Source organism: Chlorocebus sabaeus, chromosome 3, assembly GCF_047675955.1.
Source record: "Chlorocebus sabaeus isolate Y175 chromosome 3, mChlSab1.0.hap1, whole genome shotgun sequence".
Classification (NCBI taxonomy): Eukaryota; Metazoa; Chordata; class Mammalia; order Primates; family Cercopithecidae; genus Chlorocebus; species Chlorocebus sabaeus.
In genome coordinates, this window is record NC_132906.1 from 77,647,934 (window position 1) to 77,665,837 (window position 17,904).

At 39.3% G+C, this 17,904-nt stretch overlaps 1 protein-coding gene across 2 annotated transcripts in view; it reads left to right on the forward strand.

Annotated features, from left to right (window-relative positions):
- The window catches only part of CLDN10 (claudin 10), a 140,309-nt gene that overhangs the window by 120,352 nt on the left and 2,053 nt on the right, over positions 1–17,904 (forward strand). For both annotated transcript variants that reach the window (XM_007960700.3, XM_007960699.3), the window contains exons 2-3: positions 1,785–1,946; positions 2,035–2,116. In XM_007960700.3, coding sequence (XP_007958891.1) covers positions 1,785–1,946; positions 2,035–2,116 — 244 coding nt within the window. The remainder of the gene's footprint in view (positions 1–1,784; positions 1,947–2,034; positions 2,117–17,904) is intronic.

A 17,904-nucleotide genomic window follows, 5' to 3' on the forward strand; every position in this document is an offset into this window, starting at 1 on the left:
GCAGTGGAGACCCAGATAGCCCTGCAGCACAATGTTTGCGATGAAAGAAGCCTTCATTATCCTGTTTTCCTAAAAATCAGTTTGTTTTGCTGTTTTTGATAGCCACGGTGTTAGTGAAATTGGTTTTTGTATGGAAATAGTTCACACTACACAGTAGAAGGTGGCTGTCCTTGCAGTCTGCATCTGTGGGAGTCTAAAGTGTTTACACTAAGTAGAGCAGCTCCCGTTTTCTCTTAAAAAACGGGTCCAAGGAATAGGATTAAAACTTCAATTTCATTCTTTCCCAAAGAAACACAGACTGGGGCCAGGTGTGGTGGCTCATGCCTCTAATCCCAGCATTTTGGGAGGCTGAGGCAAAAGGATCACTTGAAGCCAGGAATTTGAGACTAATTTGGGCATTATAGCGAGACCCTGTCTCTAGAAAAAATTTAAAAATTAGCCACAGGTGGTGGCAAGCGCCTATGGTTTCAGCTACTCAGAAGGCTAAGGCAGGAGGATCTCTTGAACCCAGGAATTGGAGGCTGCAGTGAGCTATGATGATGCCACTGCACTCCAGCCTGGGTAACAAAAGTGAGATCTTGTCTTAAAAAAAAAAAAAGAAAAGAAAAAGAAGAAATTGAACTGGAGGCCACTAGTATGTACTCCCTAAATTCATGATTATCATGATTTTGGAATTATTATTTATTGTGGCTTTGCTTGAACACCACTTATAAATGACTCGTCATATATTGGCACATGAGAGGTTTTTTCCAGTTAAAAAGTTTAATTCCAAATGTAAATCTGATGTAGGTATATATGTTCATTTGCTTAGCAAATATTTACTTACACCCAGTATGTGCTACTATCACTATTTTAGATTGAAATATGGCATTGTTTCAGGCTGAAATGAAAATGACTTATGTGGTAAAAGCTTATTAGTTTAAACCCTGTTAATGTGAAAACCTGGACAAAAGCCACACTGAAGTTTACCCTGTACCCTGGCTGTGCAAATAAAAATACGTGACTAAGAAAAAGAATAACACAGGAAGGATGAACAGACGAACTCACAGAACATACTTTTTAGGGTACTTTAAAGGCATTCATTTATAGGAGAACAGTTGACTTAATCACTATAAATGACTCTTCTACAAAATAGTGCTTTTAAAAACCCAGTTTTATTATATATGTCCTGAAAATAATAGTAGTTCACTAAAATATTCCCTTAGACCCCCCCATGGTTCATGATGATATTCCAGTCAGTCTCCTATTAATAACCTTCCACTAATATTGGAAGGTTTGACCCTTTGGAGCTCTTTCTGCTGCCCAGTTATAAATCTTAGCATTTGATAATGTCAGAACCATGAAAACACATTTTTAAGGTCCAATGAGCGGAGGAGCTACAGAGTTGCGATGGTGGCAGATGATGTTTTTTCACAGTACAAGGCAATGTTACATGGAACTTGTAGTCTGATGTGGGATGGAATCCATGTCTGCTACTTTCTGACTCACCTCTGGTAAGTCACATAACCTTTGTGTGCCTCAGTTTCCTCATCAGTGCATATGGAAATAACACTCAGAGATCTGTCCTGAGGATTCCACATAAACCGCGCTTCACAGTGTGTGACCTAGAACAGGCACTCCCTGTAGATTAACTCGCTTTCCTTTCTTGCTTGTCTTACCACATGTTTTCACCATTACAGTTACCTTTTTGGAAAACAAACATCCAGAATGACAATGTAAAATGAGGATTTCTCCCTGGACAGCCACATGCTTTATGTAACGTAAATGACCTACTCTAATTGCAGGTTATATCCAGGCATGCAGAGGACTTATGATCGCCGCTGTCAGCCTGGGCTTCTTTGGTTCCATATTTGCCCTCTTTGGCATGAAGTGTACCAAAGTCGGAGGCTCCGATAAAGCCAAAGCTAAAATTGCTTGTTTGGCTGGGATTGTCTTCATACTGTCAGGTAAATAGCAACTTTCTTCCAAGCAAGGTAATTGATGATGTGAATGAAATCACACTAACCATAGTGCTTTCCCTCTGATACTTGTTAGGGCTGTGCTCCATGACCGGCTGTTCCCTATATGCAAACAAAATCACGACGGAATTCTTTGATCCTCTCTTTGTTGAGCAAAAGTAAGTACTCCTCTCCGTCTGTTTCCAGCTCACAGGAAATGTATATAAATTAATATTCTCAACCAAGAGACATGAATTTCCTATATGACTTTTGAAAGTAAGACATACTGATAAATGGTAACCGATGACATCATTCAAGATTAAATGTGTTATATGCCACATATGCAAAACATACTTTTAATTACTTTGCTAGTGTTGCAGTGTCTTGTCTCTAAACAGTTCAAGGCATCAAATTTAGAACTATAGACTTCATCGTCGGCTGTACATCATGAAACTGAGGTCAAGTAGAGGAAAAGTGAAAGGTGTCAGATGGGGAGGAAAGAATGATGCGGCGTGCGAATATAAAATTAAAAGCTTGTCTTGATTGCTGCCCACTCAAAATGATATTTGCCAGAAGATAGTTTCTGGGTCTTTTAAATTTGCTGTATTAACTACTGTCTTAACAAGCTCCACCTAATAAGCCTTTATAAAGAAACTGTACATGATGCAAGGTTTTTGAAAAATGTTGTAGGAGCACAGCACCTTTACCCAAATGTGGTTGGTCGGTCTTGCAGATGAATGCTTTGGAATTAACAGATCAGTTTGCTTGTTGGTGTTGTTTTTAAACTATGGGCTGTTGCTTTTTATAGTTTCCCTAGGCTTATTTCTTTGGATTGGGAAAACCCCAGGGATACCAAATCAGAGTTAATATATTAAATATTTTGTCTTGCCTAAGAATATATCTACATCCCTCTTTAGGAAGCCTTACATATATATATATATGTGTGTATTGCTATCAATGAGGCTGGTAATTTTATTTTAGACTTCAGGTCAAATTTTATAGAATTTTTAAGGAGTATGTTACTGAAATAGCTGGTCAGCTGGGCTTTACTTTTTTTCTAGTGGTTTTAGGAATTTTCAGGAAATTGATTTTCTAGTTCTGTCTTAAGTGTACCTTATGCATAAATAGTAAATGCTTATATCATGAAATATAATGAAAATAATAGCTAGTGCCTGTTGAGTCCCCACCAGGAGCCAAGCAGAGCACTGCAAATATTATTTTATTATGTTATTTTATTTTATTCTTAAAACAACCTTATAACCTTATTAAGTAGGTGCTCTTGGTACTCTTTCTTTAAATTGAGGAAAGAGGCCAAGTAATGTGTTCAAGGGAACTTGGACCAAACTAGTAGGCTGATTGAACTGTGATTCAAACCAGGCAGTTGAACTTCAGAACACTGGCTCCTAAAATGCATGATTTATAATATTCCACTATTTTGTAATTTTTGTGACAATATTCTATATATACTGTTCATCAACTTTCATTCTTTTTTTTTTTTTTTTTAAAGAGATAGGGCCTCTTTCTGTCACTCAGGCTGGAGTGTGGTGGTGTGATCATAGTTCACTGCAGCCTTGTGCTCCTGTGCTCAAGTGATCCTCCTGCCTCAGCCTCCTGAGTAGCTGGGACATGTATGTGCCACCACAACTGGAAACTTATTTTTTTTTTTGAGATGGAGTTATTGCTCTTGTTGCCCAAGCTGGAGTGCAGTGGTGCGATCTCGGCTCACTGCAACCTCCATCTTCCTGGGTCAAGCGATTTTCTTGCCTCAGCCTCCTCAGTAGCTGAGATTACAGGCACACACCACCACACCCAGCTAATTTTTTTGTATTTTTAGTAGGGACAGGGCTTCGCCATGTTGGCCAGGCTGGTCTCGAACTCTTGACCTCAGGTGATCTGCCCGCCTTGGCCTCCCAGTATGCTGGGATTATAGGCATTGAGGCACTGTGCCCGGCCCCAGATAATTTTTCCATGTTTTAATGGAGACAGGTCTTGCTATGTTGCACAGGGTTGTCTCCAGCTCTCGATCTTCAATGATCCTCCTGCCTCAGCCTCCCAAAGTACTGGGATTACAGGCATGAACAACTATGCCCAGTCTTTTCTAGACATTTAAAAATCGTTTTTATTCAGAAATTTTATTAAATGGGAAACAAAAACATATGTTTTAGACCCCAATATAACTTTTTTATCCCTTGCCTATGATACAAAAACATGTCCTGATTTATTAGTTTTCTCCAGACTTATCTTTCAAATGAGATTTGCACAGATGTACATGGCTGCAAACGTTGAAATGAAAACCGAGGCTGTATTTCTGAAGCTTAGAAATATTTTAATATTTAAATGAAATAATTGTATTTAAATGATACATTTTTATTTTAGGGTTTGATATCATAAATATGCAACTGTGTTTCTCATGGTTTATTTTATTAAACACATTGCTCACTCTTCTACATTATCTTTCCTATATTACTGGTTTTATTTTCCTGACAATTATTAAGGATATCTTTGTCTAAATCTTAACACTCATTGGAATCTTTCCTCAAATAGTCAAGGCTAATTTGTGTACAAACAATAACTTAAACCTATCTTTGTGTGACTGTTTTCTGTGCTTGCTATAGCCCAGTCACCTAATTCAGTGTAGTGTCATTGGAATTTCTTATTCTCTTCTCAGATTTTGATTAAACTCAGTTCAGTAATGAGGTGCTGTGAGAGGTTTTCCTCTTTTCCAACCTCTTAGTGCAATCTCTCTCTCTCTCTCTCTCTCTCTCTCTCTCTCTCTCTCTCTCTCTCTCTCTCTCCCTCTCTCCCCCTCCCTCTCTCTCCCTCTCTCCCCCTCTCCCTCTCTCTCTCCCTCTCTCTCTCCTCTCTCTCTCTCTCTCTTTTTGTATTCTCATCTGTAAAACAAAGATAATAATAGTACCCCTCTCACGGAATTGCTGTGTTAGGAGATATATATATGATTGGCACAGAGCAAACACCTTGTATTAGCTTTTATTGTGTTATATTAACTATTATGAAGATTGTTTTTTAATTCTGTATAGTATGTAAGATGTGGCTTATCTTTATAGATGCCTTTATTAGCTCTTTTCTGAGGTGGCTTAAATATATCACACCTACAATTCACCAATTTACCTAATGTAATTAAAAGCACAAGAACCAGGGGTCATGAAAAACAGTACTGCTTATCCATTGGTAATATTTACAAATAACAGGCCCTTTGCATCAAGGTCTATAGAAAATATAGACTATAAAAAACCTGATATTGAGAATGAGTTGACTCCTTGAGATTGGGGCTTTCTCTCCTTCATCTCTGTTTTCCCTGTAGTTACTTTCACAAAGAAAGGTCCTCCATGATTTCAACAAAATCCAGCTAGATCAAGGAATTATCAAGACCTGAGAATTGTAGATACCATCAGATTCTAATTACCCACAATGATAGAAAAGAGGCATAAAAATGACACGACACCCACAAGAACTCAGACCTCATTTAAACAAAACACACTTGTATAAAAACTAATAAATTAACTGACATGACTTCATTTGGTTTCCCTTTATCAATACCTTCTAGTAGTGGGGATAAAAACTGGGAAGATGAATAAACTATAAATTGGCTACCAGCACAAAACGAACTGATTTCCTAGGTCTGAAATGTCATCGTTAAATCAATATTTTATTTTGGCTTATTCTAGGGATAGCACTTCTTTGGCTAGCATTTGCTGGAATTTGATAATTGATGCTTCTGGTTTTGTTTGTATGTGAACTTAGAGAGGAACACGTTGTAGAATCAAAGCTTGTGGCAGGGCCAGCCCTAGATGGGCTGGGATGTGGGGAATGCCACTATAGGAATGTTCTGACTATGTCTTTGGTGTCTTAATCAGCTGGCATGAGAATTAAGGTCCTTGAGGTCAGAAAACGTCTATAAAGCTCTATCTTCTTTGCCTAGCACAGTACCTAGAAGTGAAATTCTTGTCTGTAGACCTAGTCCTTTCAAAATTAGCAGAGATAATTGTTGTCTCAGTGGATAGAGGGAGCCTTCCAGAGGATGGAGCAAGAAAGTTCTCTTCTTCCCATTATTATCTTACATGAATCTTACAAAAACTAGCTGCCACTAAATAGCATCTCTCCCTGCAGGAGCATGTGTGTTTGGACCCGTAGGAAGCGCAGTGAGAGACAGCTACTTGCCACGTGTTCTAGTTTACATTTCTGGTGAGGAAATACTTGCTCTCCAATACCCAAACCCTAACACTTTGGAAAACAGTTTAGATCTCAGAGCACAGTTTTGTTGTTCTTGCTTTGCTGCTGCTGCTGTTTTTCCTTCGAATTTGTATGCTACGTTAATTGGATGTTCTTTGTAGATTTCCAGGACAACTCTATATAAGGCACATCTTGCTTGCCCAAGTTAGGAAAACACAACTAAGCTCATGAACCAAGTTCCCGCTACATTCCTGCTATATGCAAGGAACTCAGCTGGAAGCTTCGTTGATGAGAAAAAAATGAGTGGCTTCTTGCATGGCATTGGGGTAAAGATTGCAGCAGGCACACAACAGGCAGTATTGCACTTTATGTTCAGTGGCTAGTTCCTCTAAAAGCCCTTCCTTTTCCACCACATATTTAGGAAGATTTTTCTTCCAACCTACCATCATTTGGCAGAACTGCAATCTGTAAAGAGTTTCATCGTGTTCTGCTATTTCCCCGTTTTTCCCTTTTGTTTTGCTTTCTTTCATTTGAGCTATGACTATGTTCCATGACTCCAGCATGAGCTCTTGTGGAGCCTTGAAAACTGTTTTTCAACTCTTCCTTTTAGGCTGTGTCAAACTAACTTCCTCCTTGTTATTAAAACAAAACCTAACAAATCTGGGGAAAAAAAAAATCTCCTACAAGCTTGTAGTAATAGGTACTCCTTAGCATGATTCACTATACCAGGATGTTGAAATTTAATTATGTTATTCCCACCATTGTTTTAATGTCCAAACCACTAACTTTCTGAATGTCCTGCTTTGTTTTCTTAGATAAACTATTGCAAGTAAGAATTGATCAACATTAAGAAACTTCTTTTCAAATCATGCAAAGTTATATGACTTAAACAATTGCTCTGGCTGAGGAAGTAGAACAGAATTGTTATCTTAGACTTATTCTTTTTTTTTGGTATATGAGATTTACTGTTAATATTTTGGCCCAGATATTCTTGTGTTGGGTTCTTATCATCCTCTAGGCTTTTTTATTTCCAGACTTTTCAAAATCATGTCATACTTCTCATTCCTGGCATGTATTTGGTTTCTACTTTAGGATTTAAGCTTTATATAGATAAAATCTTTTCACCATTGTGGCTATTTAGTAGTTAGAAATAAACAACTACCTGCTTGCTTTTTTTATTATTATTTAAGTTCTAGGGTACATGTGCACAACATGCAGGTTTGTTACATAGCTATACATGTGCCATGTTGGTGTGCTGTACCCATCAACTCGTCATTTACATTAGGTATTTCTCCTAATGCTATCCCACCCCAAGCCCCCCACCCGCTGACAGGCCCCAGTGTGTGATGTTCCCCGCCCTGTGTCTATGTATTCTCATCGTTCAGTTACCACTTATGAGTGAGAACATGTGGTGTTTGGTTTTCTCTCCTTGTGATAGTTTGCTGAGAATGATGGTTTCCAGCTTCATCCATGTTCCTGCCAAGGACATGAACTCATCCTTTTTTATGGCTGTATAGTATTCCATGGTGTATGTGTGCCACATTTTCTTAATCCAGTCTATCATTGATGGACATTTGGATTGGTTCCAACTCTTTGCCATTGTGAATAGTGCTGCAATACATACATGTGCATGTGTCTTTATAGTAGCATGATTTATAATCCTTTGGGTATATACCCAGTAATAGGATGGCTGGGTCAAATGGTATTTCTAGTTCTAGATCCTTGAGGAATTGCCACACTGTCTTCCACAATGTTTGAACCAATTTACACTCCCACCAACAGTGTAAAAGCATTCCTATTTCTCCACATCCTCTCCAGCATCTGTTGTTTCCTGACTTTAATGATTGCCATTCTAACTGGCGTGAGATGGTATCTCATTGTGGTTTTGATGCATTTCTCTGATGACCAGTGATGATGAACATTTTTTTCATGTGTCTGTTGGCTGCATACATGTCTTCTTTTGAGAAGTGTCTGCTCATATCCTTTGCCCACTTTTTGATGGGGTTGTTTTTTTCTTGTAAATTTGTTTAAGTTCTTTGTAGATTCTGGATGTTAGCCCTTTGTCAGATGGGTAGATTGCAAAAATCTTCTCCTATTCTGTAGGTTGCCTATTCACTCTGATGATAGTTTCTTTTGCTGTGCAGAAGCTCTTTAGTTTAATTAGATCCTATTTGTCTATTTTGGCTTTTGTTGCCATTGCTTTTGGTGTTTTAGTCATGAAGTCTTTGCCCATGCCTATGTCCTGAATGGTATTGCCTAGGTTTTCTTCTAGGGTTTTTATGGTTTTAGGTCTTACATTTAAGTCTTTAATCCATCTTGAGTTAATTTTTGTATAAGGTGTAAGGAAGGGATCCAATTTCAGCTTTTACATATGGCTAGCCAGTTTTCCCAGCACCATTTATTAAATAGGGAATTCTTTCCCCATTTCTTGTTTTTGTCAGGTTTGTCAAAGATCAGATGGTTGTACATGTGTGGTGTTATTTCTGAGGCCTCTATTCTGTTCCATTGGTCTATATATCTGTTCTGGTACCAATACCATGCTGTTTTGGTTACTGTAGCCCTGTAGTATAGTTTGAAGTCAGGTAGCGTGATGCCTCCAGCTTTGTTCTTTTGGTTAAGATTGTCTTGGCTATGCGGGCTCTTTTTTGGTTTCATATGAACTTTAGAGTAGTTTTTTCCAATTCTGTGAAGAAAGTTATTGGTAGCTTGATGGGGATGGCACTGAATCTATAAATTACTGTCAGCAGTATGCCATTTTCATGATATCAATTCTTCTTATCCATGAGTATGGAATGTTCTTCCATTTGTTTGTGTCCTCTTTTATTTTGTTGAGCAGTGGTTTGTAGCTCTCCTTGAAGTGGTCCTTCACATCCCTTGTAAGTTGGATTCCTAGGTATTTTATTCTATTTGAAGCAATTGTGAATGGGAGTTTACTCATGATTTGGCTCTCTGTTTGTCTGTTATCAGTGTATAGGAATGCTTGTGATTTCTGCACATTGATTTTGTATCCTGAGACTTTGCTGAAGTTGTTTATCAGCTTAAGGAGATTTTGGACTGAGACGATGGGGTTTTCTGAATATACAATCATGTCATCTGCAAAGAGGGACAATTTGACTTCCTCTTTTCCTAATTGAATACCCTTCATTTCTTTCTCTTGCCTGATTGCCCTGGCTAGAACTTCCAACACTATGTTGAATAGGAGTGGTGAGAGAGGGCATCCTTGTCTTGTGCCGGTTTTCGAAGGGAATGCTTCCAGTTTTTGCCCATTCAGTGTGATATTGGCTGTGGGTTTGTCATAAATAGCTCTTATTATTTTGAGATATGTTCCATCAATGCCTAGTTTATTGAGAGTTTTTAGCATGAAGAGCTGTTGAATTTTGTCAAAGGCCTTTTTTGCATCTATTGAGATAATCATGTGGTTTTTGTCATTGGCTATGTTTATGTGACGGATTACGTTTATTGATTTGTGTATGAACAACTACCTATTTTCAGATAAATTATCTCATTCTTGTCAAGTTGAATGGACACTAGACAACGTAAGAAGTAAATGTCTAGATTATACAGATTTTCCTGGGTGAGGATGAAAAGAATATTGACCTCATCAGGTGACCTTGTCAAGATATTTCTCTCTTCTATACTTATTATCATTTAATACACTATGGATGTTTGTTTATTTAAGTTTACTCCATTCATGAGGTTATTTGGAGGATGAACTAATGTTGGTAACAATCTCACATATTCTCAGATAGGAGATTCTAGATAAGTGCCAAGTGGTAAGAACAAAACAGAGTTCAACTGTTAAATATTAAGAAAGTGTTATTCAGTGGTTTCAGTTTGTTCAGAAGTAGTGTAGGCCACCTCAGATCACCAGAATTACTTTGATGCTTTTTGTTATGCTAGCATGATGTAAAAATCTGCTTGGGAACTAAATATTTGGCGCTGTCTTTTGCTTTTACTGACTAGTGTGTGACATCATGATTTCTGCCAGTGTGCCCTGCTTTCTGGTAATTCAGCTCTTACCTCCATTGCTCCTCTCCTTTTCACATCCTGGCTAACCTCTGATCAACCTTCAGAACCTGCATTCTTGGTGGGGTGTCCCTGTTTTGGGTGTTCCCTTTCCACCTCATGCTTCCATCCTAACCCTACTGGGTGGTTTGCACCTGCTCATTTATTGGCTGGTCTCCTTAACAAGACCACAAACATCTAGAAGTCGAAACGATGTGTTGCTCACTTTGGAGTCTCTTGTAGAGGACCCAGGTTCCATGACCCTTACAGCAAGGACGGTAAATCCGCAGTGGTATAGGGCTGTCTGCCTGTCTGCGTCTCTCCTAGAATGGTAAGACGGAGCATGCTTGTGGTGATCGCCTAAAGGAACAGGGAGAGGCAGCATGGCACACTGTTCAAGAATAAGGACTGTGGATCCAGGCTGCCTGAGAGTAAACCTTCGCTCTGTCACTTTCTAGCTGTGTAACCTTGAAGAAGTTACTTATCCTTTCTGTGCCCAGTGCCGCTCATCAGTAGAATGAGGATAATACATACTAGGAGGCTGTTGTCAGGATTAAATGAGATAGTATACTTCAACTGTTTAGAATCATGGTAGTTCATAGTAAACACTTACTCAATGCTAGCTACTATTTTTAGGGATACTGACCCTAATGCAGAGTATACTAATGTATAGTATATTACCTTATGTAGTCTATTAAGGTTAGCCACAGAGAAATGTATGTTGAAATGTTGGAGACCTAGTAGAAGAGATAATCATTTTAAGACACTTGGCTTTCAAGTAGAAGGCACATTTGAAGGGGACCTAACACGAAACCATAAGGCTTGGCTGGGTGCAGTGGCTCATGCCTATAATCCTAGTACTTTGGGAGGCCAACGTGGGTGGATCATTTGAGGTCAGGATTTCGAGGCCAGATTGGCCAACAAGGTGAAACCCTGACTCTACTAAAAATACAAAAATGAGCTGGGCATGGTGGCGGGTGCTCATAGTTCCAGCTACTCAAGAGGCTGAGGCAGGAGAATCACTTGAACCCAGGGGTTGGAGGTTGCAGTGAGCCAAGATTGCACCACAGCACTCCAGCCTGGGCAACAGAGGGAGTGAGACTCGGCCTCAAAAAATAAATAAATATATATAAAATAAAATAAATAAGGCTTGTGTAATTTAAAAATTGTTGGTCACCTCTGTCATAGCATTGAGTTAGAGATAAGTAATAATTTAAAGTTGTCAACTGGATACTCTTGGTTCAATTGTAAAATATGTTCAGGTAGGTTACTTGAAGACTGAATAAAATGTCAGATACACTTTTGATTGACCCAAGCTTCTTTTGCTGCAAGTCCATCTGTATATTTTTACCTCAACACAAAGCCATGTACACCCACATCCACACACGGATTCTTGACCCAAGCTTAGCAATACTCGCCATGCCCTAAGGCATCTCAGGACAGTATTTGTTATTTTAGGAATTTCCCATCTTGAAGCACAGCCTTCTCTGTGATGTCAGTTTATTCAGACTTAAAAGTCTGCATGTAAACCTGTTATTGTGCCTAATTTAAGTATTATGACTCAGAGCCTCATTTCTCACTTACGGCCAAGCAAACTCCCCAATTAGCCACACACGAATGGAGATGTGGCATGGATGGTGCTAAGCAACAGATTTGGTTTTGAATTGAACTATGTGACTTTGGGACCGTGAGATGTTCCTTTTACATTACAGTTTACTTTGGCTAACAAAGATTAGCCAACATTAGATTTAGTCCTACTTGGATGGTTTTTAAATTTCTGTGAATAATTTTCAAGAATTAGTAGTCCTATGTAGACACTCACTGATCACTTTACACACTATTAGAGAGGCAGGTGGCGGAGAGGAGAAGGGTGAGGTTTTGGAGTTTGACTCAGCTCCGATCCTGGCTGAGTCCTCGTCCTCCTCTTCTGTTATATTAGGTAGAGTGCAGTTGCTTTGACTGGATAACAGAGGTAGTATTTCCTGTTCTGAATGTTAAGAGGATGAGAGAAGATAAAATATTGGGGAAATATTGGCCCAAAGATGTGAAATTTCAGTTAGATAGGAGGAATAAAATATATACATAATTAAAAATGTATATATAGAGACCAGTTTTATATCTATTTATAAATTCATTTCAGCATTCCTGATTGCCTAAATACGTTTCCTGAAGTTACCTATGGACAATGTGTAACATATTAGGTTGGTGCAAAAGTAATTGCAGTGTTTGTCGTTACTTTTAATAGCAAAAACTGCAATTACTTTTGCACAGACCTAATATTTCTGCTTCCCTAATTAGGTAATGAGCTAAATAAAATCCTTGAAACATGTTCATTTTAGAAAATAAAAAAGAAAACGTCTATAAAGCATCCACCACAGTGACACATGTAGGTAATCAATCAATGTTACCTGTTATTAATATATTGCAACTTATAGAATTCTGAACTACCCTAATGAAAATCACAGCACATGGAAGGATAATGGGCGTATGTCTATTATAATCTAGTCACAGAAAAGCAGTTTTTTTGTTTAGGTACCCCCTCCCAAATGTCTTTATTTTGGGTTTCCTAAATGGAAGAATTCTCTATGAAGTTTCCATATATGAGTAGACACTTACAATTTAAATTATTCCGTCCTACTTTCGCCACCATTTGGGAGGCACCTGCCACTATTTTGCAAGTCTTGTTGGATGTCTCGGGTAGGAAGTACTGTGGCATCTGCCAGGCAGTGGGAGAGAACCCAGCAGAGGGGGAGGCTGAGCGTCTCATAAGAGAGACTGGACTGTGGCAGCCTCAGAGATACACAGGATGAGCGGGCACCCCACATAACTGGGGCCCCAAAAGAATGAGGTCTATTTTGGGGAAATGCAGATAATTGCTGTAGAATACTTACTTATATAAAAATAAAATCAATTCATGCAGTTATATAGATCTTGGATTGTATTTAATATAAGACAATGCATTGAATAAAAAGTTTTATGTTAGACCAATAGAATTCAATTTTGAAATGTTATATTTGATAATATGTGAGTGTACTTTCTGGATTTTAAACTTTGTAAAAAAGAAAAAAACTTACGTAGTTATTTTAAGGTAATTGGAAAATGTGTTTTGGCTGTTACTACTCTTGATTAAAATGAGGAGCAGGATACTATGTTTGAAAAACACACAATATTGAAGGATGGCAGAAGACCTGGCTTCTAGCTCTGTGACCTTCAGCAAGGTCACTTCACTTCTCTGGGGATCTTAAAAGGATGAGGTGCTTTCGTTTGTTAAAACCGATCTTGCTTTGTTTTGGGAGGGGCTGCTCTTTCCTTTTTCAGCTCCAACATGCCCTGATTCTAATTGGTATCCTCACCTGTTTTTATGCGGGAAGAAAAGGCAGCCCGAGGGCATTCATAAAAAAAGTCCTGTGGCCTGAAGCTCTTGAACCACTGAGAACTTAACGAGCCAGGGAGAGAGAAAACTCCCATCTTTCTGAAATGACAACTAAAAATATGTTGCATTAATTGGGTTTTTTATATTTATAACATCTTTTACTTAAAGTGTACATAAAAGGATGATGGCGTGACAGTTAAGAGCTTCGGTTTGGAATCACAGTTATGGGTTTTAAATCATGGGTCTACCATTTATTTGGCTGAGACATGAAAGAACAAGTAATTTAATCTCCCAGAGCTTTAGTTTCCTCATTTGTAAAATGAGGATAGTAATACGTATCTCCCAGGCTTGTGATGAAGATTGAATATCATAATGTTTGTAAAAAAAAATCTTAGCACACACAGAAAAGTCCTGGTACAATGAGCTGGCAGTAATAGTAGCTGTTGTTAGCATGGACATTGACTTGAACCACATCTGAGTGTGTTTGGGAGAACTGTGGTAATGTTTACTTTGCAAAAACATGCTCTTCTTATTGTTTCATCACACTTTACTGTAATTATTGGTTTAATGTCTGACTATCCCCAGTAGACTACACAATCTGGATCTGTGAGCCAGGGCCATGTCCCTCTTATCTGCCCTGAACACCTGATTAGCACAATACCTGGCATGTCATTTCTGTAGAGGTAACCAGAGGAGGTTATACCAGCTCCCCAGAGATGGCAAACCTAAATCAGAATAGGGATTTGGGTGCCAGGAAGACAAAAGTAGGAGGTGAAAATAAGTTGTTCGGCATTCCGTTTCCTTAAGATTACTCTAAATGGCTCAAATATGAGTTGAAGTATGAAATGCATCAGAATCAAGGTCTCTAGGTTGGTGTAGCTCTGGCCAGCTCAACATGAAATGAGAGCCATGTGCAACAGCCTACAGCACCACATACAGCTGGGTGGAGAGTGACTTCACCTTAGATCTTTATGGTTTCTTCTTTGAGAAAATTATAAGTCGTTATCTGTGTTTTAATTTCTGTTAGAAGTAAACTTGTTCCCCATTCCATTTCTAAAGTCACTTAGTGACGTTATTAATGTATATTGAAGTTATATGTGCAGCTTTTGATTAGTCCATCAACCGAGATCCTCTAAAAACAATGTTTTCCTCCATAAATGAAGTTCTGTCCTCAACCTGAAAGTCATGGATATGGATTGGTCCAGTGTCATGTAGATTTGTAACCTTTCAGAATAATGAAGAAACTTTGGTGTTAGTCATAAAGAGGGCACACTCTGAGCAGGAAGGCTGGCCAAGGGCCAGGAGGATATTGTTCACAAAAGACCTGCAACAGAGAATCTGAAATTTGGATAATCTTACCAACGTGTTGAAATCAGCTTCTTAGTGTTACCAAAAAGGAAGAAAGATTTCCAGACAGAGACTAAATAAGTCTCCTAATCAATGTGAAAGAATATGTGCCTGGGAACAAACTGGAGTGGATATTATGTTCACCTCTTTCTCAGTCCTGTCTTTCAATAACACACGTCAGTTTTTTGTTTGTTTGTTTGTTTGTTTGAGACGGAGTCTTGCTCTGTAGCCCGGACTGGAGTGCAGTGGCTGGATCTCAGCTCACTGCAAGCTCCGCCTCCCGGGTTCACGCCATTCTCCTGCCTCAGCCTCCCGAGTAGCTGGGACTACAGGCGTCCGCCACATCGCCCGGCTAGTTTTTTGTATATTTTAGTAGAGACGGAGTTTCACCGTGTTAGGCAGGATGGTCTCAATCTCCTGACCTCGTGATCCACCCGTCTCGGCCTCCCAAAGTGCTGGGATTACAGGCTTGAGCCACCGCGCCCGGCCTATTTGTGTTTTTAAATTTTTTATTTGTGTGTGTGTGTGTGTGTGTTTTTTTTTATTGTACTTTAAGTTCTAGGGTACATGTGCACAACGTGCAGGTTTGATACATAGGTTTACATGTGCCATGTTGGTGTGCTGCACCCATCAACTCATCATTTACATTAGGTATTTCTCCTAATGCTATCCTTCCCACTAGCCCCCACCCTGTGAACAAGTCTCATTATTCAATTCCCACCTGTGAGTGAGAACATGTTGTGTTTGGTTTTCTGTCCTTGTGATAGTTTACTGAGAATGATGGTTTCCAGCTTCATCCATGTCCCTGCCAAGGACATGAACTCATCCTTTTTTATGGCTGTATAGTATTCCATGGTGTATATGTGCCACATTTTCTTAATCCAGTCTATCACTGATAGACATTTGGGTTGGTTCCAAGTCTTTGCTATTTTGAATAGTGCTGCAATAAACATACGAACACATGTCAGTTTTTGCCAGATACACACAGAGAGGTGTGAATGAAAGTCACTGTTGAGTGAGTCTGTGATATATCTTTCAACAGAAAGAAGGAAAAGTCTCTGAAAGAACATGCCACTAAATTAAAAAAAAATTCTGGGGTAGACGTATGGTTTCTGAAATCATCTGTAAATGGATACTGTCTATTAAATGTTTGTCTCCAACATAATTCACACTGAAATTCAAATGGAAATGATTTTTTCCTTGGAATAGAGTCAATATGTAGTGACTTAAGATATTTTTCAAAAAAGGCCATGTGTGGTGGCTCACACCTGTAATCTCAGCCCTTTAGGAGGCTGAGGTGGGTGGATCACCTGAGGTCAGGAGTTCGAGACCAGCTTCGCCAACATTGGCAAACCCCATCTCTACTAAAAATACAAAAATTAGTTGGGCATGGTGGCACACACCTGTAATCCCAACTACTCGGGAGGCTGAGGCAGGAGAATTGCTTGAACCCGGGAGGTAGAGGTTGCAGTGAGCTAAGGTTGCACCACTGCACTCCAGCCTGGGCGACACAGTGAGACTCCATCTCAAAAAAGAAAAAGATACATAAAAAGGATATATTTTAAAAGATATTAAATATTAATATAAGCCAAACTCATGATTCCTAAATTCCTCCAGAAAGTTTCAATATGGGTTAAATTAATGCAGACCCACTTCCTCATCCGCCTGGGTAATTTATCCTGTAATTTGTAGTAATACTGTATCTGTGTTTGTAATGCTTCTTTCAGTGAACTCATTGTGCCAAGCTATGCTTATGATTTCAATCATCTTCATCCCCCAACTGGCCACTCTTAATAATTCGATATTTATTTATTTATTTGTAATCAACCATGGTATCTGGCACTGGCATTCTATTTTAGTGAAGTTCAATATTTTCAGAAAAATCTCAGACCATGTTTTCAGGGCATATTTACACTAAGAGTAATATTAAGGTATAGTTTCAGGAGAGAAGATAGCCTAACCTGTACTGGGAAAAAAAGAGAAAAATAGCAAGTGTTATACAATTATAGTCATCCTATAATAATACACTTCATGCAGAACTTTTCAGTTATGCTCACTCCTTTAGTTGTCTGCAGTAAAAAGGGTGCCAACGGACAGATCTGATGCCATCTTCTAGGATTTCCAGGTGTTTCAGGGGCCAAATGACATGCACCTCCAGTTTGGCAGGCATGCTGCTTGTTGTCTATGCATAATCTCATTAAAATAACATAAAAGCAGGGCTGGCTGCAGAAATCCAGGGCATCTTTTTCGGATGTGTAACACAATATTTAATGAAAGTATCTTTTCTGAAACTCCCAGTTCAGCATTCCTGATCTGGCCAACTCTTTTTTCACTTGTGGACTTCCTGCTCAGTCCTCGTGTGTGTGTGTGTGTGTGTGTGTGTGTCTGTGTGTGAACTAACATGAAAGCAAAAGCAACCTTTCGTTTTCTAACTACGGTCTGCCTACATGATTTGCACTGCAGAACAGAATAAACACATGGAAAGCTTGGCGAGGTTAAGGCAGAGGGTGTGTGTGCAGACCGAAGTGTTTGTATCCCCACTTATACAAACCCTCTGTCTCTGCCATTGCCCCTTAACGGAGCCCGCTTAAGTTTCTCAGATGCCAGAGCACAGTTAGTGCTCCAGAGCAGGAGGGGCTTCCCCCTAGTTGTTCTGTGGCAGCGGTTCCTTGCCCCATCGATCACCCTGCTGTCCCAGGAAAGGCAACACAAGAGTGAGTAAAGAAAGGCTCACAGAGCAGCATTTATTGTGCACATAACTCCATCCCAACTGCAAATGCACAAGTGGGCCCCGTGTCCCTGATCAATGTGATATGTGTCTTAAAATACTGAGGTTCACTAAAATAGGATGCCAGTGCCAGGTACCATGCATGCTTGATTAAAAGCACACCCTGCTTCCTGCTCCCCTGGCTAGTGATGGGCCCATCCTATTACACCACTCTGCCTGCGATTCAGACCACACCAGAAAGCCTGCCCATGTGCAGAGCCAGAGTTCAGACATAGTGACGCTTCAAGTAGGAGGGCTCAGGAAAACCCCAGGCAGCACTGGGT